General features: G+C 38.5%; 2 protein-coding genes across 3 annotated transcripts in view; one reads left to right on the forward strand and one right to left on the reverse strand.

Annotated features, from left to right (window-relative positions):
- The first annotated feature begins 95 nt into the window (after positions 1-95).
- C4H4orf46 (chromosome 4 C4orf46 homolog) lies at positions 96-3,812 on the forward strand. Of its 2 annotated transcripts, XM_067737075.1 has the most exons (3): positions 96-703; positions 2,076-2,238; positions 3,137-3,812. In XM_067737075.1, exons 1-2 carry the CDS (start codon positions 503-505, stop codon positions 2,229-2,231), a joined length of 357 nt encoding a protein of 118 aa, XP_067593176.1. In that variant the 5' UTR covers positions 96-502; the 3' UTR covers positions 2,232-2,238; positions 3,137-3,812. The 2 variants fall into 2 exon arrangements, with proteins under 2 accessions (XP_067593176.1, XP_067593175.1); XM_067737074.1 differs by having other exon boundaries at positions 2,076-3,812.
- A 2,292-nt stretch (positions 3,813-6,104) lies between these two features.
- Positions 6,105-23,243, reverse strand: part of RXFP1 (relaxin family peptide receptor 1) — a 96,917-nt gene continuing 79,778 nt past the window's right edge. The window contains exons 12-18 of the mRNA XM_067737062.1: positions 21,718-21,789; positions 18,627-18,698; positions 17,534-17,605; positions 15,482-15,711; positions 12,984-13,394; positions 12,067-12,285; positions 6,105-9,091 (exon numbers count right to left, since the gene is read on the reverse strand). Coding sequence (XP_067593163.1) covers positions 8,790-9,091; positions 12,067-12,285; positions 12,984-13,394; positions 15,482-15,711; positions 17,534-17,605; positions 18,627-18,698; positions 21,718-21,789 — 1,378 coding nt within the window. The 3' untranslated portion in view covers positions 6,105-8,789. The remainder of the gene's footprint in view (positions 9,092-12,066; positions 12,286-12,983; positions 13,395-15,481; positions 15,712-17,533; positions 17,606-18,626; positions 18,699-21,717; positions 21,790-23,243) is intronic.

Below are 23,243 nucleotides of genomic sequence, written 5' to 3' on the forward strand. Positions count from 1 at the left end.
GCGACTGCTCCGCCTTCATGGCGCTCCCGCCTCCCTCTTGCTGTGCACTGACGCCGCGCGAGACGCGACGAAGGCAGTGCTTCCGGGTCACGGACTGAGGGGGCAAGGGAAGAGACTCCAAGTCCCGGCGCGGCCCGCGGCTAAAGGCGGTGCGGCCTCTCACCGGGGCGCGGCCTCTCACCGGGGCGCACGGAGGCCGCCGGAGCTCTGGGGGGCCGAGACCACCAATCCCAGGGCGCTTCGCGCGCGCAGTGCCAAGAAGGTGGGGCGGGGCGGCGCGCACGGCACCCTGGGAGGTGTTGTCTTCTGCTCCGGGAGCGCAGAGCTGCCCGAGGCGTACTCACTGGCACCTGATTGGCTGTCCCGAGAAAGTGACAGGGCTTCGCGGCCCAGGGCCGAGAGCGGCGAGGAGGCGGGCCAGCTGGGATTTAGGCGCGAGCGGTTGAAAGTCGGTTGGTATTAGTTCGGCCGCCGAGGTGCCGTCCCACCCCCAGCCCTCTCCATGGCGGACCCGGAGGAGCTGCGGCTTTCCCCGCAGCCGCTTCGGCTTTCCCCGCAGCCGCCGCCCTCCTCTGCCTCGTCTTCAGACGCGTCTTCAGCATCTTCCCCCGGCACCCTGGGGGGTTTGGACCGGACGGTTCCGAACAGGAACAGCGGCCGGCCGGTGGACCCGCTGGAGGAGGTGGAGCTGCAGATCGGAGACGTGAGTGCGGCCGGCGGGTCCGGGCCGGTCCCGCCCGTGTTCAGGATCCGCGTCGGGAGTCCCGGGCATCCCTCCCGCGCCGCGCCCGCGCCGGGGGTTCTTCGTGCTCGGCTGCCGGGTTCCAGTCCGGCGCTGTAACCCGAAACCGCGCAGTTCGCATCGCCCGCCCCACCTAGTCTGCGGGGCTGAGGGCCAGGCCGTGATCCCTCTGCCGGGACTTAAGGCGCCCCCGTCCTGGTTGGCCGCCTGCCCAGAGCCCGCTGACAAGGCGATTATCTGTACAGGCGGACCCAGTCAGGACGGGTCACTCCCCGCCCGGTGGTCCAGACGGCTTCCACTAACGGGGCAGAGACCCCTCCCCGGGGTGTCTGCTGGGACGCCGGGTCTGGACGGCTTCTGTTGAACCTCCAATTTCCAAACCCCTCCTCCCCGAGGGGTCCCGGTTTCAGGATTTAAGGTCAAGTGTAGGGTGTGTCTTAACTGGGAGACCCTCCCGTGCAGATCACAAACTGCGGAGTGAACTCCGTTAATGTCTCGTTGCTCAGTCGGTATTTGTTGTTCTAGAAGATGGCGAGAGTGCTGCAGCAGTTTGTCTCTGCTGAGCAGGCTGGTTCCAAGTGAGTGCGTAGAATGCAGTGCGGATGTGTAACTTGAGGGTCTGTTCTTTGGTCTGTACGTTTTCACGGTCTGCCGCGTTCACAGGTAAAGACAGTGGAGCACGGCCCTTGGTACCCACGTATCAGTAAGAGCTGTGTCATAAGAAGACCTTCAGATACTTCTGGTACTTGGTGTCAACGGGCCCAAGGCGTCTTGTTGAGCTAAATGAAACTCTAGTGTATTTTCAACGAAAAAAAATGCTGACTGCTCATGTCTCATCCGTCATGGATTATCTTTCTCGCAGACATACTTCCTCAAAGCTTCATATAGAAGAACTTCTGGGACTTCCCGGGTGGTCCAGTGGTTAAGAATCCGCCTTGCAACGCAGCGGAGGCGGGCCGAGCCCTGGTCTGGGGACTAAGATCCCGCGTGCCACCTGGGCATCTGAGCCGCGCGCTGTAGAGCCGGCGCCGGACAGCTAGCGAGCCCGCGTGCCCCAGGGACGAGCCTGCCTGCTGCAACTAAGACCCGGTGCAAGCAAAGAAGCAACTAAATTTAAAAAAAAAAAAGAAAGAAAATTTATTAGGTTCCACGAGCTGATCAGTTCCAAGAGCTGATGTTTTAGTTTGTAGATTTTTTTACTTTGAAAGAAAATAACTTGGGCATTGGATTCGAGGTTCTAAGTTATTTTCTGGTTGGTTTATAAGATGTGGAGAGAATTTTTTTTTAAAAAAAGCTTCTATTGTTTGACTTTTTTTTTTTTATATAATTTCAGGCAGCATTTTCATTAACCAAACTTCTTGAAGCTGCATCTGCAGTATCAGCTCAAGTGGAAGAGCTTGCCTTCAAATGTACAGAAAATGCACGTTTCCTTAAAACATGGCGGGACCTCTTGAAAGAAGGCTATGATTCCTTGAAGCCTGACAACTGATTTGACTGTAATAATCCATACCACCTCATATGATGTGTGCACATGTACCGTGTGGATAGGATAAGCACCAGCAGTTCTGTATACAGAAGATGAAATTTTTCTTGGTTTTCTTCATTTTGTGAAAACAGAATATGATGTTATTTTTGATGCTGGCCCGTTTATCTTTAAACATTTTCTGTTCTCTAAACTTTCAAAGATTCTTCTATGGAAGTTAATTTAATCAGTAAATAATATTAATAATGCCACAGGGCTACCAGTAGCAGGTGGACCATTATTCTCTTCAGTTTGCAAGAAGATACCAAAAATTGCAGAGTTTGAAGTCGAGCTTTATTATATGGACCAATGTTAGATTCAGCTCCATTAGGCTAAGTTCCCTAGAACCAATGATTGTGTCTTATTACTTATATATGTCCAGCAGCTAGAAGTCTGTTACACAACAATCACTAAATGTTTGATGAATAAGAGTTGACAACGTAATTAAAATCTGTTTTTTCTTCCTGTTTTTAGCATAAAGATTATAATTGTTTCTCGAAAAGATATTTGAGTCAGAACCTCATTGACCTGAAGGAAAATGTTATCTTTTTTTTTAAACAGGATTTTGAACTTTAACTGTTGACAGCTTTTTAAAATATATGATAAATATTTTTCACCCTCCTATGATGCTTTCCAAAAAAGCGTTTACTGAAACCTGCCTTGAAAGAATGCCTATTTTTTTTTCTAAGGTTAACTGCTTTTATGGATATTTCTCATATTTGATGTTGTTACATGTTTGCTCTCTTTAAAGTGCCTTATCAAAATTGTGGCTCTGTATTATTTTGGAGCTTAGCAAGTAATAATTCTAAATTCTAAATATAATAATTCTAAACAAGTTACTTTTTTTTTTTTTTTTTTTTTGCGGTACGCAGGCCTCTCACTGTCGTGGCCTCTCCCATTGCGGAGCACAGGCTCCGGACGCGCAGGCTAAGCGCCCATGGCTCACGGGCCCAGCCATTGCGCGGCATGTGGGATCCTCCCAGACCGGGGCACGAACCCGCGTTCCCTGCATCGGCAGGCGGACTCCTAACCACTGAGCCACCAGGGAAGCCCTAAACAAGTTACTTTTTAAAAATGCATCAAATTTAAATGGTGTAATTATTTTCCTATTATTCGATCTTCATGACAGTGTTCTATTTCACTTGTCCCTTATCTTACGTTGCGCTCCCTCTCTCTCTCTTTCTCTTTTTTGGTGGCTTTGTGTCGTATATGTCAGTGATTGAACCAACTAATTCTCTTGCTGTGTAACTTCTGGATGCCTCCGATACAGTATCTTACTTCTTTGTAGGTAAGGAGGTATGTACGGAACTATATTCCCAAGCCCCACAATGGGCCTGTGAAAGGGGACACATGGATAGGCAAAGGATAGTTTTGTTTAGCATATTAGGTCATGGTTCTTGATTAATTTTTTTAAGTTAAGGATAACACATATGGTGTGTTCCTATACCAAAGAGATGCTTGTTTTGATATTAGAAAACTGTTTTTCTTATGTGTCATGAAAATTGCAATTTTTAAAATGTACAAAAATAAACTTTTGTTCAAACCAAATGTTATTTCCATTTTTTGGGGTTCATTATTTTAAAACTTTTTACTGAAATATTTCAAACCTAACAGGAAAGGTGAATGATTTGAAGAACACCCATGTATTCTCACCGTGTGGATTTACTGAATTAGCAGTTGGTATGTTTTCTTCAGATCTGTGCATGTATGTAAATGTTAGATGCATTTGAAGCTTGTTTTGTTACCTCTTTGATCCCATCCCCTTCTTCTCTCCCCAGAGATAACCACTGTCCTAGAGGTGGTGCATATTCTAGTTTGCGTTCTTGTATTTTTAATACGTATACACGTTTTCATAACACTGCAAAGTACTGTCCTGAAACTAATACTGTAAATCAACTATACTTCAGTTTAAAAAAAAAAAACACTACTATTTTGTGTATGTAGTAACCAGCCTCCAGAGGGCCCCGGTGGTCTTCTCTCGCCTGAAACCCATGGCCCTGTAGAGTCTCCCACGTTGAATAGTGCTGACTTGTGTAAGTACCAGCCTATTGAGGAAATGCAGTGTGATTTCCCAGACCATACCTTTTGTCCATTTTTCTGTTATGTTTTGTGTTTCCCTTATGGATTTGTAGGTATTACATATTTTGAATACTAACTAATGATCCATTATGTATGTTTCAACCATCTTTTGTAGTCTGTGGTTTATTTTTATATTTGATTATAGAGTCTCCTTGAATAAACGTTTTTCATTTTAATTTGATCTCACCAATCTTTCATAATAGTGTTTTCTGGGTCTTGTCTAGGAAATGTCATAAAGATACTCTCCTATATGTCTTTCCAAAAGTTAAAAAAGTTTGTTTTTAATGTTTAGGTGTTTAATCCACCTGAATTTCTTTTTGCTTATGGTTTAATTTTCGGGTCTTGTTTTGTATGTGTATAGGTGTTCCTCCAAATACCATGTTTCAAATGCTACATGTCATTCGATTGCCATATAAATGCCTCAGTCTGAGCTCTCTATTCTTTTGATCTATTTGCTTGATCTCAAGCTAAGATTCCCTGTAACTTCCCCTGTTTTGGCTGTATCATGAGTGTGATCTGTACTACTTTGGTTTTTGTGTGAGTTCCTCTCCCTGCCTCCCCCATGTATGTTTTTTTTAAGTTAGAAAAAGCATGTTAGTTGATTTCTAATTCTATTTAATTGCCATCAGCTTGGGCTAACCCTGATTTCAGGCACTGAGCCGTCTATGGACACTTTAGTTAATTCCTCTACCAAACTTATAGCTGCTAATGTTGGAGCTCACAGGCCTGCAGCTCCGCTCTGCTTATAGTTTCTGTTGCCCGGTAGGGTCCACAGAGAAGTTCATCTTATTTTCAAGAGTGGCTTTTAAAGAAAATCATCCCGTTTTATATTTCTTTTTGCTCTGCTTCATGGGAGAGATTGGGGAAGAGCTCAGAGCATAAACATTTCTTAAAGACTGCAGAAAAAAATTTAAACTTAGCTCATTGCCAGCTCTATACAAACCTCAGACAATTTATTATTCTGACTGATGTAAACTTTTAAAAGCCTCAAGAGGCTGAAGTCAATAAGATGGAGTTTTTAGCATTAAAATAGTGTATTTAGTTTCAAAAGTTCCTAGTATGAAATATGCATCAGACAGTATGCTGGGAGCTTTATAGACATTATTTCATGTAACCATATTAGCTCTCTGAGGAAAGTGATATTATTCCTATCTACAGAATAGAAAACAGGCTGAGATGAAATAATTTGCCTGAGGGCCTCTGACACCAAAACTAATATGCTTGTCTATAACATACCTAGCGACCTAGCTTTTGGTTAGACCTATTAATATTCAAGGTTGTGATTTTATTTACTCTTCCCATGCGATGGTTTATGTGTCAACGTGGCTGGACCACAGGGTACCCATATATTTTGGCCAAACATTCTGGGTGCTTGTGTGAGGGCATTTTTGGATGAGATTAACAAATTGGTAGCCTGAGTAAAACAGATTGCCCTGCATAATCTGGGTGGGCCTCATTCAATCAGTCAAAGGCCTTGGAAACACAGCTCTTCCTGCCTGATGACCTGTGAACTGAGACATTAGCTTTTCCTGGTTCTACAGAGCTTCTGGCCTTTGGACTTGAACTAGGACATTGGCTCTGCAGGTTTTTGGACTTGCCAGCCTCCATAATCACATGAGCCAATTCCTTATAATAAATCTCTTTATATATGTAAGCAAATATATATATATATATACACATTTGTTGAAAGCCTACCACATTCTTCATGTGGAAAACATTGGTATCATTCCGTGTAAGAACAGAAATGACTCAGACAAGGCATATTTTTAACAGAATTAAAGTTCGGGTAGTTTATTTTCAAAAGAAATCTATATAATTATTCAATAAATTTGTTATGTTTTTGATTCCAGTATTTTCATGTTTCAGACATTTGGGGGGTATTTAAAACTACCTGAAAACATTTTATTCCTGTGTAACGTTTTCAAATTATGAAAGCAAAAAATTTCAATAGCTCAGAGCTAAAAAGTATCTGATGAACTTGCCGACCACATGAACAGACGGTAAATTCATCCCCTGATGACTTTCTCTGTAGAGTAAAAGTGTCCTATAGAGTAAAATATGCAGATCTTTTCCCCCTGAAGTTCAGGTCCTGAATCAGTGCATTATGGCCCTTTTTTTCTTTTCCCTTAACTGCTTTATTGAGATATAATTTACATACCATAAAATTCACGCATCTAAAGTGTACAATTCAGTGGCTTTTCATATAACCGCAGAGTTGTTTATCTACCACTACAATCAATTTTAGAACTTCTTTTTGCCCAAGAAGATACTCTGTACTTCTCAGGCATCATCTCCCCAACCCTCCCACCTCAGTAACCTCTGATCTACTTTGTCTCTATGAATCTGCTTATTCTAGATATATCATGTAAATGGAATCATACAGTCATTTGAACTTTTTGTGCATGGTTTATTCGCGTTCATCGTGTTATAGCATGTGTCAGAATTTATTCCTTTTATGGCTGAATAATATTCCATCATATGTATACACCACATTTTGTTTATCTGTTCATCAGTTCACGGGCACTTGGGTTGTTTCCATCTTTTGGCTGCTGTGAATAATGCTATGATGAGTATCTGAATACAAGGATCTGAGTCCTGTTTTCTTCTGGGTTTATACCCAAGAATGAAATTGCTATATCATATGGGAATACTATGATAAGTTTTTTTTTTTTTTTTTTTTTTGGTACGCGGGCCTCTCACTGTTGTGGCCTCTCCTGTTGCGGAGCACAGGCTCCGGATGCGCAGGCTCAGCGGCCATGGCTCACGGGCCCAGCCGCTCCGCGGCATGTGGGATCTTCCCGGACCGGGGCACGAACCCGTGTCCCCTGCATCGGCAGGCGGACTGTCAAGCACTGCGCCACCAGGGAAGCCCTATGATAAGCTTTTGAGGAATCAGCAAACTGTTTTCTACAGTGACTGCATCATTTTACATTCTGACCAGCAATGTAGAAAGATTTTCAATATCCACGTCCTTGCCAATTCTTGTTATTTTCTGTTTTTGTTTTTGTTTTTCTAAATTATAGCCCTCCTAGTACGTGCAGTGTTATCTCATTATAGTTTAATTTGTATTTTCCTAATGATTAGTGATATTGAACATGCTTATTGGCCATTTATGAATCTTCTGTGGAGAAAATTCTATTCAAGTCCTTTGCCCATTTAATAAATTGGGTTGCTTGTCTTTTTTGTTGAGTTATAAGAGTTCTTTATATATTCTGGACATTAAACCCTTCTCAAAATATATGAATGAAACTTCTTTCATTCTGAAGATTGTCTTTTCACTTCTTTTAATAATGTTTGTTGATGCACAAAAGGTTTTAATTTAGATGAAGCCCAGTTTATCCATTTTTTTCCCTTTTGTTGCTCATGCTTTTGTTGTTATATCTAAGAATCCGGTGCCAAATCCAGGGTTTGGAAGATTTCCCATATATTTTCTTCTAAGTGATTCATGTCATATTTATGTCGTCAATTCGTTTTGAGTAAACTTTTGTATACGGTGCGAGGTAGGGGTCCAAATTCATTATTTTGCATATGGATATCCAGTTGTCCCAGCACCATTTGTTGAAAAAACTGTTCTTTCCCCATTTGATTGTCTTGGCATCTTTGTTGAACATCAACTGACTGTTAAATATGAGGGTTTTATTTCTGGACTCTCACTTCTGTTCCACTGATCTAAATGTCTATCCTTGTTCTAGCTTTTCTGACTCATTCCTTTGCCATACTTTTATTCTCTTTTTATGATCTCATATAATGGTGCTCATTTAAAGCAAAAAGACAACTGGGAAGGAAGTGACAGAGAGGTGCTCTTTTGAGTTAATAGCAGAGCTCTTTTTTCATAGTAATAAATATGTTTATTGGCTCTCAAGTATACATACTTGAAGAGAGGTAAGATGAATTCTTAAAACAAAATGTCTGTACTTTGCTAATAATCAGACATTTTTTCTGATGCTAGTATACTGATTATTCCAAAACCGTAAACCTTTATTTAAGAGTGTCTGTGATTCTCACTTTTGCTGGTAAGCAAGACAGACAAAGCTCTACCTTAAACTAGGAGCTGCAGATGGACTTTTTATATTCTTGTAGTTAAATACAACTTAACATTGCAAATTGAAAAGATTCTATACTGTCTACTCCCAGGAATTTACTGCAGTGCCATGCACACAGTGGGTACTCAATAAATGCATGGTAAAAGAATGAATGAACCTTGAAGTAGATTTCTCTTAGTTTCCTATCCAAAATATGTACCAGTGTATACACATCATCAATATAATTTACTTCCCTTTACATGGGCATCAGTCATTTTGATTTTTTCCCAAATAGCCTCATGTCCATGTAAGCTAATTTATTTTAGCCGTTATTATAAATTATTTTGTGGCATTTATTTTATCCTAATAAATCCATCATAAAGCATCCCACGATATTCTCTGTGTAGAAATAGGTTTCAGTCGGTTATGAATAGGAATTGAGTCTAGTTGATTGCGAAATGAGTGATAATTCGCGGGGGTCTGTGAAAAGAGCTGGCTTCATTAGCTCGGAAGGCATCTCCTGCACGGGCCACATTTCTACCCAGATGAACGATGGAGCGTATGTCTTCTGACTTCCTTTGCTGTCAATAGATCTTCTCTGTCTGTAGTTATACCAAAACTGATGGATCATTTCTTTGAATGGTCTTGTGGTCAGAGTATAGAGAATTGGGTTCAAAGCACTGTTGATAGGCAGAATAAAAATCACCACCCAAGACGTTATGGTACCTGGAAGAGAAAAATGAAATTCCTTGAGTGTTTATAGATGTTTACAAGGTATGGAGACACCTTGTCCTTGTTTCCCCTAACCCCCCAGCCCCCCACACTGACTTCTGAGTCTTAATTTTTTTCCCCTTGATGTCATATAATTAAATACCAAGTCTGTATGTGTTTCCAGGACGCCAGTGTTTGAGGGAGGTGCTAACACTATCAAAAACCAGCTTTTTTTGCTAAGTAGCTTTTCTCGAATACATCAACAAAAGTATTCTATTGGGTAGAAATGTGTTTTACCAATTGATTATATATTACTCAGATATGATTCCATCTTAGGAAAAACAATATTGTTTAGTATTTGAATCATACCTTTTCAAGTGTTTTAATTATTAGATAGTACATGTAATATTTCTCAGAATATATAGACTTAGCTTTAATAGATTTCTTTTCTGCTATTTATTTGGTTTGAAAAACACGTATGCAGTTTTAGGCTTTTGACTAGATATTTATTGCGGTGAAAACATCTTTGGCTAACCTTATCTTAAAATTACTGCAGTATATATGCAACTACCTAATACTCAGATTTTTATTATAATTTAATTTATGCTCTCTTCCCTCTTTTACTTATAAAATGTAAGGCACTATCACCACCAACCATGGGATAAAGCAAAATTAAAGTTGTATGTTTATAAATTTTTAAAGTATGAATATATATTGCAGTATACATACAGTTAACAGGATTTTATACATTTTTTTATTGTGGTAAAATATACATAACATAAACTTTTCCATTTTAACCATTTTTAAGTGTACAGTTCAGTGGCATTAACTACATTCACGTTGTTGTACCACCATCCATTTCCAAAACTTTTTCATCTTCCCACACTGAAACTCTGTACCTTTAAACGCTACTCCCTCCCCCCTCCCCCCTCCTCCCCCTAATCCTGACAACGCCATTCACAAACTTTTCATCTCTGTGACTCTGACTACACTAATTACCTCATATAAGTGGAATCCTACAGAATCTGTCCTTTTGTGACTGTCTTACTTCAGTAGCATAATGTTTTCAAAATCTATCCATGTTGCAGCATGTATCAGAATTCCCTCCCTTTAAAGGCTGAATAATAATCCATTGTGTGTATATAACTCATTTGCTTTAAGCCTCCGTCCATTGATGGACCCTTGGGTTGTTCCGCTCCCACATTTTGGCTACTGTGAATAATGCTGTCATGAACATGGGTGTATGAATGTCTGTTTGATTCCCTGCTTTCAATTCTTTTGGGTATATACTCAGGAGTAGAATTGCTGAGTCCCATGGTAATCCTATGTTTAAGTTTTTGAGGAACCACCATACTGTTTTCTACAGCAGCTGTGCCATTTTACATTCCTACCAGCACAAGGGTTCCGATTTCTCCACATCCTTGCCGGTACTTGTTATTTTCTGTTTTTGAGAACAGCCATCCTAATGAATGTGATGCGCCCTATTTTTAAATATCAAGAGTGCCTCTTCTGTCGTCTCTCACACTCTGGGGTAATGTTCCCTAAATTGCTATGTATTTCAGGAAGAAAAATTTCTTATGTTCTAAAAAAAAAAATGAAGTAATTATTTGATAATCATTTTGACCTGTGTTCCTTTCTGGTCATCTTAAGCATGGGATTATCAGAATTTCAACACAGTGAGTATAATTTATTGGAATCATTGTTCCTTTGTTCCCATAGTCATTATGTTTTTTGGCATTTGTGGAAAAAATTGAACACGTGGCAGCCTCCAGCTTGCACCAGGAGAAGCTGTAGCCCCCGCCATGCTCTGGCTCCAGCCCCCCAGCCCTCAAGGCAGCAGCTGCCAGTGGCCCAGGAGAAGCCCTGGCTCACATGGGGCTCTGACTGTAGCCCCTTCGTCTCCAACCCCCAAACCCCCACCAAGGCGACGGGCCTGACATGCCCCAGGAAAACCCTTGCCCCTTTTGTTTCAGATTCAGCTCTCCCACCAAAGCCACTGGGCATGTGCAGACCACGTAGGGGTGCTCCCACATAAGGACACAAATCAAGCTCAGGATAGGCAACTGTTTTGCCTAATTTCACAGAGACAAACAGAGAAAGTCAATCAAAATGAGGTGACAGAGGACTATTTTCCAAATTAAAGAGCAAGATAAAACCCCAGGAGAAAAACCAAAAGAAATGGAGATAAGTAAGTTACCTAACAAAGAATTTAAAGCAATGGTCATAAAAATGTTCACCCGCCTTGGGAAAGGACTAGAGGAGCACACAACTGTAACAAAGAAACAGAAAATGTAAAAGAGAACCAATCAGAGCCGAAGAATACAATAACAAATGTAAAATACACTAGAGGGTATCAACAGTAGAGTAAGTGATACAGAAGAATGAAACAGAAGAATCCTTAGCAACCTGGAAGACAGAATAGTGTAAATCACTCAATCAGAATAGCAAAAAGAAAAAAATAATTAAAAAAAAAATGAGGATAGTTTAAAGGACCTCAGAGACAGCGTCAGGTGTACTAACATTTGCATTATAGGGTTCCCAGAAGGAGAAAAGAGAGAGGAAGGGGGCAAAAAATGTATTTGATTAAATAATGGCTGAAAATTATTTAATTTAACCTGAAGAAGGAAGCATCTGATCCAGGAAGCACATAAAGTCCCAAACAAAATGAACTCATATTTCCTGAGGAATACCTCAGGAATACCTGAGTATTGCATATTTCTTCCTGATGCACTATTTTGCAAGGTATTCCATGCAAATGGAAATCAAAAGAAAGCCAGAGTAGCAATACTCATATCAGACAAAATAGACTTTAAATGGAAGACTGTTACAAGAGACAAAGACTGACACTACATAATGATCAAGGAATCAATGCAAGAAAAGGATATAACAATTATAAATGTATATGCATACAACGTAGAATCACCTAACTCTATAAGGCAAATATTAATGGACAGATTTTTAATTTCTTTACAGGAAGAAAAAATTCATACCTGGTATTTCTACCTGAAGCAATGACAGGAATTTCAGTATAAAGATGGGTATCCAGCATAATGCATCGGTAAAAACAATAAAGAAAAAACGTTTGGCCAGGATCATCTCTTTCCTAACTTGATTCCGTACTTCGGTTGCTGTTATGGCACTTCGATGGATGCTGTAAAACATGCTTCCATATGAGAAAACGATGATGATAAATGCTGCTAAGTTAATACCTATGAAGAACACAGAGATGATGATTAACGAATAAGCACATTCTTTCAGAACAAGCAAACATACCCTGAGCTGTTATTGTAAAGGAGAAGATACAAAGACCACAATGTGGTTTTTGTTCTTTGTAAGAATTACTAAGGCACAAAAATCATTAATTAAAAAATTCTAAATATTGTTGAAGCTATAAGCATGATGAACTGTTTATTTTTAAAATGGCGTATTAAAATTAGATTATAGTGATTCAATGACTATCTTGGGCTTATTAAATTAATCTGTCTTGTGTTAATTTTTTTGGTAATTCAATTACTTTGTTATATTTTGAGAATATTTTTCACAAGAGGACATGCTTGGTTGTCTGCTCCCAAGCCAAAGACTTGTGTGGCTACTTTGAATTTGTTCATATTATAAAGGCAAAGAGTTAAAATATGTTTTGCTTAGTATTATTAGGGTGATTGCATGAAATGCAAGTGTTTAGCATCTTGTCTTTTATTCAAGTGTATCACATAAGAATTAATATGATGAACTGGTAATTTAGAAAAAATAATCCCTTTAGGGGATTCTGATACAATCCACCCTCAATGTCCATTCTGGTTAGAAGATCTGAAATAGAAAATTGTAAATATTAAAAGGCATAATGAGGTTCAGATTGTGATTTATTCTAGCATTTGAATGAAAGGGCTTCTAATACAGAGTTTCTTACCGAGAAAAATTGCCACTGAATAAATCTGGGCTCCAGTACTTTCTGTATCTTCTGAATGAAGAGGGAAGCATACCCCATTGGTGCCGTAGTAGTTTTTGAAAAATTCTTTATTGCTCAGTGGAATGAAAGCCACGATAAAACCGATAATCCAAATGAGAATCAAAACTGTAATGGTTCTGCCTTTTCCAGGTCTTAAACATCTGAAAGGATATACAATGCAGATATATTTTTCCACTGTCAGAAATGTTAAAAGTAACACTGATACTTCTGTGGACAGAATGGCCAGGGACCCCAGAAGCTGACAGTGAATGCTCTCCATCCACAGCTGTGCGTGCTTGTTGTATTCTCCTCGAAACTTCAGGTCAAAGGCTCCGATCACAAACAAATAGATTCCCATCAGGCAGTCGGCACCTACAGGGATCAGTGAATTTCACAAATTTAGAGAAATGAATAGGTAAGGTGGAGTTATCATTAAGCAGAATTTTGTTAAAATTTATATATCTATTTGTTTTTGGCTGCTTTGGGTCTTCGTTGCTGCGCGCGGGCTTTCTCTAGTTGCGGCGAGCGGGGGCCACTCTTCGTTGCGGTGCACGGGCTTCTCATCGCGGTGGCCCGTGATGTAGCGGAGCACGGGCTCTAGGCGCATGGGCTTCAGCACTTGTGGCTCGCGGGCCCTAGAACACAGGCTCAGCAGTTGTGGTGCACGGGCCTGGTTGCTCTGCGGCATGTGGGATCTTCCCGGATCAGGGCTCGAACCCGTGTCCCCTGCATTGGCAGGCAGATTCTTAACCACTGCGCCACCAGGGAAGCCCCAGAAATATTTTTAATATTAGCCCCAAATAGCCAAGTTCCTTGTATCTTGGGGGCGGGGGAGGGAAGTTTTATTCTAAGAGTTCATTTATGGGTAAGGACCACTTCATCAACTCTTCCTGCTAAGCACTCTTAGAGCATCCTCTGCAGCCAATTATGTAATCATGCCTCTGTTTTCGTCTAACACACAGTCTGTAAGAGCAGGAATCTTGTCTGTTTTGCTCTCTGTTCTAGTCCCGTCACCTAGCAGTGCTGAGTAAATGAGTAAAATGCATGAGCATTCAATTAGGGACAAGATTGGGAAGCTATAATTTGGTTCATCTCTTCCATGGAAATTCTCCCAGCTTAAGAAACTTAAGTCATTCAAAATCCCAGAGAAAGTAATCCAGAAGTTGCTATGACAGAGTAATGACTATGAATTTTGAGGTCTGTCATTTTGAAGATGTGAATAATTATGAAGTGCTCTGTAGTCAGTATAATTCTGAGGGGCTTCAATGAGTCACCCAGGGGTGGTCGAAGCAAAACTGTTCTCTCTGATTCTTTCTTCCCATCTTTCTCTGTCTCTTTCAGACTCCTCCATCCCCCACATCAGCTGTTAATGTGATACACTTCTTGGTGTATTTGTTTTTTAAGCAAATATTACATATCAGAGAGTAGGTGAGATTTTTTTTTGACTGCGCAAGCATTCTATACAACGTTCCTGAAGTCACATCACGGTATACATCGTAAGGCTGGCCCTAATCTTTAAACACCGAGGTTATATTCTAGCCTTTATCAGGGAAATTGAGCAAACTCAAAATTGTGTAGCTAACAATACAAAGTAGTAAACCATTTCTGAGTTCTGCTTCTTGGGTAGCTTGCAATGAAAAGACAGTTCGACATTATCCTTTGAGTGAGGGCGAGGGTAAGACATGGCACAGCACTTGTAAAGAAGGAGAACATCGTATAGATTGATTCCTGCTTGAGGTAGGATGGGTAAATTATAGGCCACTTGAACAAGATTATAAACACCCTGAGGACTGGTTTCTTGCTTTTATTTAATTAATTTATTTTTGTATTCCTCATTTAACATAATACCTTGCAATCACGTTTCAAAAACTTAAAAAATTTAATACTACCTAAACCACTTTCTTATTTAAATATTTCAAATTATGAATGGAAAAGAATGTAGAAGCTCAGAGACCAGAAAAACAACGTTTGAAGTCAGCATCCATGAACTGGACATTCAAACAAGAAATAAACACAGCTCTGGAACCATGAAAGGGTCCAATTTGATTATAGTAAAAGATTTTATATGCTTTGATAAAATATTATTTTATTAAATAATAAAGATATTATTTATAATATCATAATTTTAAATAAATTATTTAATAATATTAAATTCGCTTTCTTCTTCCTTCAGAGAAGAAAGCAAATGAACAAAAGCTTCTTTATGAGAAAAAAATTAATGAATGAGCCCTTCATTAATCTGTGTAAGGTGACTGAGTTTTCTTATTTTAAAAACTTATTTTCTTTCTTATCGCTAAAGTAATTTTATTTTCATTGTAGCGAACATGAAAACAACATATAAGCAAAGGGGAGAAATTTTTAAAATCTCATAGTTCTACCGCTCTCGTTACTTATTGTCTAATAGCAACGCTTTCACATATTTTGAAACTGTTATTCCTCTTCAGCCAGGAGATACTCACAGCAGAGGGAAATGATCGACATGGCATGCAGCTTGTTCTCAGATCTGATATAAGGTCGCATACAGATGACAAAGATGTTTCCAAAGCATGTAACTGCAGACACAACCCAGACGAATACTCTCTGAATAATGCTCGCCAGGAGATCCTCTAAAGATGAGATTCCATCAGTGTTTGGTTTACAGCTGCGAACATGGGGTGCATAGCCACAGTACTGGAACTTCTTAAAATAGCTGACGTGCAGAGAGAAGGGAAAAGAAGATTTTAAACTGAAGTCAGTGTTACTCTACATTCATAGCTATTTTCTACATTCTCTCAGTAGAAAGAAAACGTCTTAATATAAGACTCAGAGGAATGAATGTAAAACATTAGGGATACTGAAGATTTAACCTTAAGTTTAATTCTCATTAACTTGGTTTTTAAAAGAATGTGTGGGTGAGAGCCGCAAAAAGGCGTAATAAACATACAAGTGTTCGACATGTCTTAGAATATAAATCAAATGTTAGCATGTGATCAGGACAATCCGCCCAAGGAAACTTGTTACTGGGTTTTCAGTGTTTAGTGCATGTTAATAAATCCACCGTTACATAACTCCTACGGTTGCTGCAACTGATTTTTCTTTTTCAAACCCAGGGGAAGAGAATTTGTCCTCTGTGTTTCTATGGCTTTTCTAGTATAGCATTTGTGTGATCTGTAGCTACTTGCTAACAACATGCTTATCCTCACACTAGAGTTTGGTACATAATAGGGTGTTCGATAAATGTGTGTTGAGTGAATTCTTTCATCAGTAGAGAGACCTCCCTTGTTAATAAAACACCACCGGGATAATCAGTAATTACTACTGTGCTACCACTAACACCAGCACCGTTTATTGAGCATCTCCCAAGTATCAAGAATAACTTCTCAGATCAGCTCCATGAGGTTGATGTCAGTATCATCATACAAGAAGATGACTCTTCAATGGAGGCAAATTATCTCCTAGGAAATTTTCTAATAAATGCAGAAATTAGGATTTAAATTAGATCTTTCTGCCCCTAAAGGGGTGTACTCTGGCAAAAAATATAAGTGATCTTTATAGTATAAGGAGTTGTAGTAAAATACAAGATAAAAACTTGACAATTACAGTATATTGTCCTGTTGTTTAACTCTTGCCGCCTGGATCCCAGGATCTGCCGTGGTTTCTGCTCAGTTCGGTTCTGTTCCTTGTTTCTTGGGTTTTGTGACCTACACCATTTTCTTCCGATAAACTCTGCTTTGCTTAATTTAGTCAGAGTGTTTTATGTTGTGTGCAACCAAGGAAACTTTTATAGGCATGCTCTCTGAGGAATTATGGGAAAAAAACTCCCAGTATCCTCTGTTAGATTTAAAATACAAGCAAGATTATGGAGTGGTGGTGACTGCCATGACACTTTCTAAATTATTGGGAATTAATTACCTTGGCATGGAGACCATTCAAATATATTTCATATATATACTGCTATATGTTACATTCAATTAAAGAAAATGTTTCTGAAGCATGTAATTGATGGCATGATGAGACACACTGTTTGAATAAAAGATTTTTCATGGTTTACCATTTTATCCATACACTCTTGCACATCATGCCCTGACATTGTGGGCAATTTTCACTGAGGAGGATTTCTCTCTTCCCTTCCTCCATTTACATGAATTATTTATAATTATTTTATGTTGTTTATGTAACTTCTTCATCTGGTCGCATTTGTGCCATGTGCACAAATTACTAGCTGAGTGGACAAACTTGACCATCAGTGAGTGGCATCAGGGCTCGGGAGAGTCTACAAGCCTGAGTGGGTTCCCTCCACGCTCCTGCTGTCTGACATTCAGACAAAACTCCTTTCATTTGGCCAGACCATGGAGAACTAAAAATCACCCCACCCAATACCAACGCTTTAAGAGCTAATTATTGTTTAGGCAAATTAGTCAGTAGAAAATGTTAATAGATCGGATGCATTGGGTATGGAGGTATTAGCACAATACACATGGAAACGTAAAAGACTAAAATCAAGTGAAGAACAAGAAAAAACATCTGCTTACATGTGAGAGAGATTCGTGAGAGGTCTAAACATCCTTTGTTGGATATTTGAAATTTCAATTCCTTCTAGGCTGCTAAAAATATCAAATTAATTATCAAAAAAATATGTTATGCAGGGTATAATAAAATGAGTTTTTGTGACGGACAATTTAATAAAATGCTGTTAGTTAACACTTATTTGGAACCAAACATTCGTACTTAACCTTCCCTAGGCACTTCCCCAACTCCTTTAAACATTTTTTTATTAAAAAAAATTTTTTATTGAATGAAATATTTATTAAATTCTACAGTGCTTTACAATTTTTAAAAGTTTCACACACATGATTTCATATGATCCCATAATAACCCATTTTTTTCTCCCAATGCCTTTTTGATTCTGCTATTTATATGTATATATCCTGCTTATTTGAATTTTTTGGCTTCGAATAGAGTGGAACAATGTTTTTTGCATAGTAACTACTCAATATATATATTTGAAATAAATGAACAAGCATTATCTTTTAGACAATATTGCAATAGCAGAGGCATTTTACATTCTTGAAGTTTTTCTAATAATTTTAAATAATGTTTTTCTAATAAAATGCCATTTTACTGAGGGAACACTTAAAAGAACTGAAGCTTACCTTCTTAAGGCAATTCTTAGACCTTAACATAATTTGTGTGTGTGTGTTTATGTGTGTGTGTGTTGCAAATAATGACTTATATCATCTAGAACATTCCATCTTGGGATAACGATGGTTATAATAAATTCTTAGATACCCAGTGCTAATGAAGGAATAAATATGCATAGATGCCTTCAGAGGATCAAGCAAACAATCCAATATAAGCTTCTGGTGATTACAGAAATATATGAAATGATTAATCATTATCTAATTTGTGGCTTATAAATACGAAAGATTAAACTAATAGCTATCTGCTTGTAGCCCAGCAAGCACTCATCTTAACCAATATCCTGGGACTAAAGCTTTTAACCAATATCCTGGGACTAAAGCTTCTCATTTGAGATCCTATCAATCTTATTTTATAGAATTTATTAGCTATTAGTATGTAAATAAAAATTATGTCATAAAACTATCCCCATAGGTGTATACTTACAGAGACTTGAGTTTGACAAGGTAATCAAATTGGTTTGCTTGAATTTTCTGGATTGGGTTATAGGAGAGATTCCTGTTTTAAAAAAAGAGCAGCAATAGGTCAATTCTTAAAAAGTATTTGAGTAAAGAGAAAGTGTGTCTCTTGACTTAGGGTTACTTTTAAACAGTAACAAAAAAAGTACAGCAATGTCAATTGACCCCTAGGGCTAGTTGGACATTCAAATGGATTAATGGAAACAGAACTCTTAGGCCAGTGCACGGCTGTCAGTACGTGCGTTAATGACAGAGCTGAGAGAACATAAGCGCGAAGGTGGGGAGGTCCAGAGACGGTCCCACCAGAGGAGCAGCAGGGTACCCAAAGGGAAGCCACACCACTTTAGGTTTTGCCTATCATCAGGTGTGGTTTAAATGAAAGAAAGAAGAATCTCATTTAGTCAAAACTTGAATTAGTGAAATCACATTGAATGCTTTTTTCAATAAATCATGTCAAAGAGTGGCATATTGTGTTAGCAATTTGTGAGGCATGAAATGAAAAGTAAAAGGCTCTATAGTTAGAAACAAAGAAACAGAGGTCAGAGTGACAGTGTAGCTGAGTGTAAATGGAGAAAATTTCAGAATCTTTGCAAAACAACACCTCGAAACAAGAATTGTTGATTAAAGGGACCTTCTCAGGGCAGGTTCACTTTTTAAGAAACGTATTGCAGATTAGACCATTAGTTGGGTGGGGGGGGCAGTGACTACAGAAAGAAGGGAAGAGAGGAAGGATGACAATAAGAAATGTGTTGTGTGAAAGAAGGGAAAGGGACTCAACAATCTATGAACAGAAGGAAACGACCTTAACATAATAAAAGCCATATAGGAAAGCCACAGTGAGCATCATAGCCAATGGTGAAAGGCCGAAAGCTTTTCCTCTAAAATCAGCAAGAAGACAAGGATGCCCACTTTTGCCATTTCTATTCAACATACTACTGGAAGTCCTAGCCAGAGCAATTAGGCAAGAAATAAAAGGCATCCAAATTGCGAAGGGAGAAGTAAAATTATCTCTGTTCACAGATGACATGATTTTATGTGTATAAAACCGTAACGATTTCGCACACGCATACACACAAAAACTGTCAGAACTATTATAATAAAAAATTCAACAAAATTGCCATATGTGAAACCAACACATAATAATCAGACAATAATCAATAATCGAATGCATTTCTATACACTAACCATGAGCAATCCATAAAGAAAATTAAGAAAATGATTCCATTTACAATAACATCAAAAGAACAAAGTACTTAGGAATAAACTGAATAAAGGTGAAAGACTTGCACTTTGAAAACAAAATGTTGCTGAAAGAAATTAAAGAAGACATCAGTTAAAGAAGACATTCTGTGTTTTGGAACTGGAAGACAATATTGTTAAGATGTTAATACTACCCAAAGCAATCTGCAGATTCAGTGTCATCTCTGTCAAAATCCCAATGATTTTTTTTTGGCATAAATAGAAAAATCCATCCTAAAATTCGTGTGGAATCTCAAGGGAACCTGAATATCTAAAACAACCTTGAAAAAGAAGAACAAAGTTGGAGGTCCCACTTCCTGATTCAAAACTTACTACAAAGCTACAGTAGTCAAACCAGTGTGGTGCTGGCTAAAAGATAGTTGTATAGAACAATGGAATAGAATGGAGAGCCCAGGAACAAGTCTTTGTATATATAGTCAAATAATTTTTAAAATGTGCCAAGATTGTTCAATGGGGAAAGGACATCTTTTCAACAAATAGTGCTGTGAAAACCAGATAGATATCCACATGAAAAAAAAAAAAAGAGCTTAGACCCTTAGCTTCCACCATGTACAGAATTAACTCAAAATGGGTTAAAGGCCTAAATAGAAAAGCTAAAACTTTAAAACTCTTAGAAGAAGTCATAAGAGAAAAGCTTCATGACATTGGATTAAGCAATGACTTCTTGTATATGATACCAAAAACATAGGTAACAAAAGAGAAAAAAAACCAAGAGTTGGACTACATCTAAATCAAAAACTTTTGTGCATCAGAAAACACTGTCAACAGAGTAAAAAGGCAACCTACAAAATGGGAGCATACATTTGTAAGTCATATATCTGAAAATGATTTAATATCTAAAATATATACACTCCTACAACTTAACAACAAAACCCCAAACAACCCAGTTTAAAAGTGAGCAAAAGACCTGAATAGGTATTCTCTAAAGAAGTTACATGAATGGCCAATAAGCACATGAAAAGATGCTCAACATCATTAATCATTAGAGAAAAGCAAATCAAATCCACAGTGAAACACCATTTCACCTCCATTAGATTGGCGATTATCAAAAAATATAAAATAACAAGTGTTGTTAAAGAGGTGGAGAAAGCAGAATCCTTGTGCACTGATAGTGGGAATATAAAATAGTGTAGCCACTATGCAAAAGAGTATGGTGTTTCCTTTAAAAATTAAAAATAGAGTGGCTGTATGATCCAGTAATTCTACTTCTGGGGTTATATGCCCAAAGAATAGAAAGCAAGTTCTTGAACAGATATTTGTACACCCACATTCATAGCAGCACTACTCATAGCAGCTAAAAGGTGGAAGCCACCCAAGTGTCCACCAAGGGATGAATGGATAAACGCCGTGTGGTACTTACATACAGCGGATTATTATTCAGAATGATAATATTCAGAACTTCTGACACATGCTACAACCTGTGGATGCACCTTGAGGACATTATGCTAAGTGGAATAAGCCAGTCATAAAGGGACAAATATGTATGATTCCACTGATTTATGAGGTACTTAGAGATGCCAAATTCATAGAGCCAGAGCAGAGTGATGGATGCTGGAGGGGCAGGGGTTGATGGGGAGTTAGTGTTTAATATGTACGGAGTTTCAGTTTGGAAAGATGGAAAAGTTCTAGAGATGGATGGTGGTGATGTTTGCACAACAATGTGAATGAAGTTAATGCCACAGTTGTACACTTACACATGGTTAAAATGGTAAATATACATACTTATGTATATTTTAATCACAATTTTTAGAAGTAAAATAAGTTAAAAAATAAAGATACAAAATTCGTATCAGTCTTACAACTGTGAGAGCTCCTTCAGATCCTTAAAGACAAGTGATGAAAGATTTTCAATCTTATTACTTCCTAAATCCCTAGGGAAACAATTGCAAATGTCATATTATTTCCTTAAGACTTTACTCATAGTTCTGTAATTTATTAAAAAAACATTAGACTACTTTCAAACAATGCCATTAGTGAGTTATATTAATTAATAGAAGTCAAAACTTTAAAAAGGGAGTGAGATGGTAAAAGATAAAAATACTTTATCCCATTTTATTGCTCACTCAGAGACAGTACTTGGTGGTATTTGATCTAGTTCTAATAGATACAATTTTCTAATTCAATTAATATATGTGTTGTGCCCTTCTTCCTTTCTCTTCTTCCTCCCCTTCCTCCCTCCCTCCCTCCCTTCCTTCCTTTGCTAAAGTAGAAATATGCTTTGGAAACTTAATTTTTTCCTTTGCTTGGGTGTATTATAATTTTCAACTGGAAGTGGATTATTTCAGTTTCCAGTTTCTTCCACAGCTGATATACACCGGATCTCATACACACCTGGGGCAGGATATTTTGTAAGTTACTTCGTGTATGTATAGAGGTTGGGCTGCCTAAAGTGGTATGAACTTGTAGCTTATTTGTGAGAAGATTTCGGACAGTAGCAGCTCTTCCGGTAGCTTTGACAGCGGCAACTCTCATGAGAAAGGCCTCAGATTCTTCTAAACAAGACAATCTTTCAATAGGCTTGAGTTCTTCAATGTCATCAAGAGATACTAAGAGAAAGCCTAACCACTTTCCCTGTCCATCTCCAAATCCTATTAGTTGCTACAGGGAGAAGCATGGGAATAGATCTATTTGCTATTGCAGTGCTTATAAATCAAAAGTTAGGTTATTCAACTTGGAAGGACAAGATAGATTTAGACTGAGTTTTTAAAACTAAAAAGTAGCTAATGTAATCAATACTATAAATGACTTTGCTGTAAATGTTTTATTTTTATACTGTAAACTGAACCTTGAGGCTGTTTTTGTTATTTATGTTTTCATGGGTGAATTGTCTGTGAAGATAGATGGTCTGATTTGACAACAAAAGGAATGTTTATAAAATTTCACCCCTTAAAATCCTTCAATAGCTCATTGTTGCATAGAAGATAAAATCAAAACTTCTTAGTGTGATATAAAAAAGCCTTTAAATATCTTGCCACTGTCTAGCTTTCCAGCTCAGTTTCCTACCGCTTTCTACTCAGTCAAAATGACTTTCACCAGGGCCTGAAGGTATCTCAGTATTTCAACCTCTGGGTTTTTGCACGGGTGCTTCCTTCTGCCTGGAATAAGCTTTGATTCTTGTCCTTCTGGTGAACTCCCTATTCATCCTTCAAGATTCTGCTCAGATAAACAACAGGGATTTACTGTACAGCACAGGGAACTATATTCAATATCCTGTAATACCCTGTAATGGAAAAGAATCTGAAAAAAGAATGGGTATGCATAACTGAATCACTTTGCCGTACACCTGAAACTAACACGATATTGTAAATCAACTTTACTTAAAAAA

The sequence above is a fragment of the Pseudorca crassidens genome, chromosome 4 (genome assembly GCF_039906515.1).
Source record: "Pseudorca crassidens isolate mPseCra1 chromosome 4, mPseCra1.hap1, whole genome shotgun sequence".
NCBI lineage: Eukaryota > Metazoa > Chordata > Mammalia > Artiodactyla > Delphinidae > Pseudorca > Pseudorca crassidens.

What these genes read in the sequence shown, in the direction of transcription:
- C4H4orf46 (XM_067737074.1), top strand. Translation starts at nt 503, where the DNA reads ATGGCGGACCCGGAGGAGCTGCGGCTTTCCCCGCAGCCGCTTCGGCTT. An exon ending in TGGAGCTGCAGATCGGAGAC is followed by an intron (nt 704 to 2,075) that starts GTGAGTGCGGCC and finishes ATATAATTTCAG; the next exon opens with GCAGCATTTTCATTAACCAA.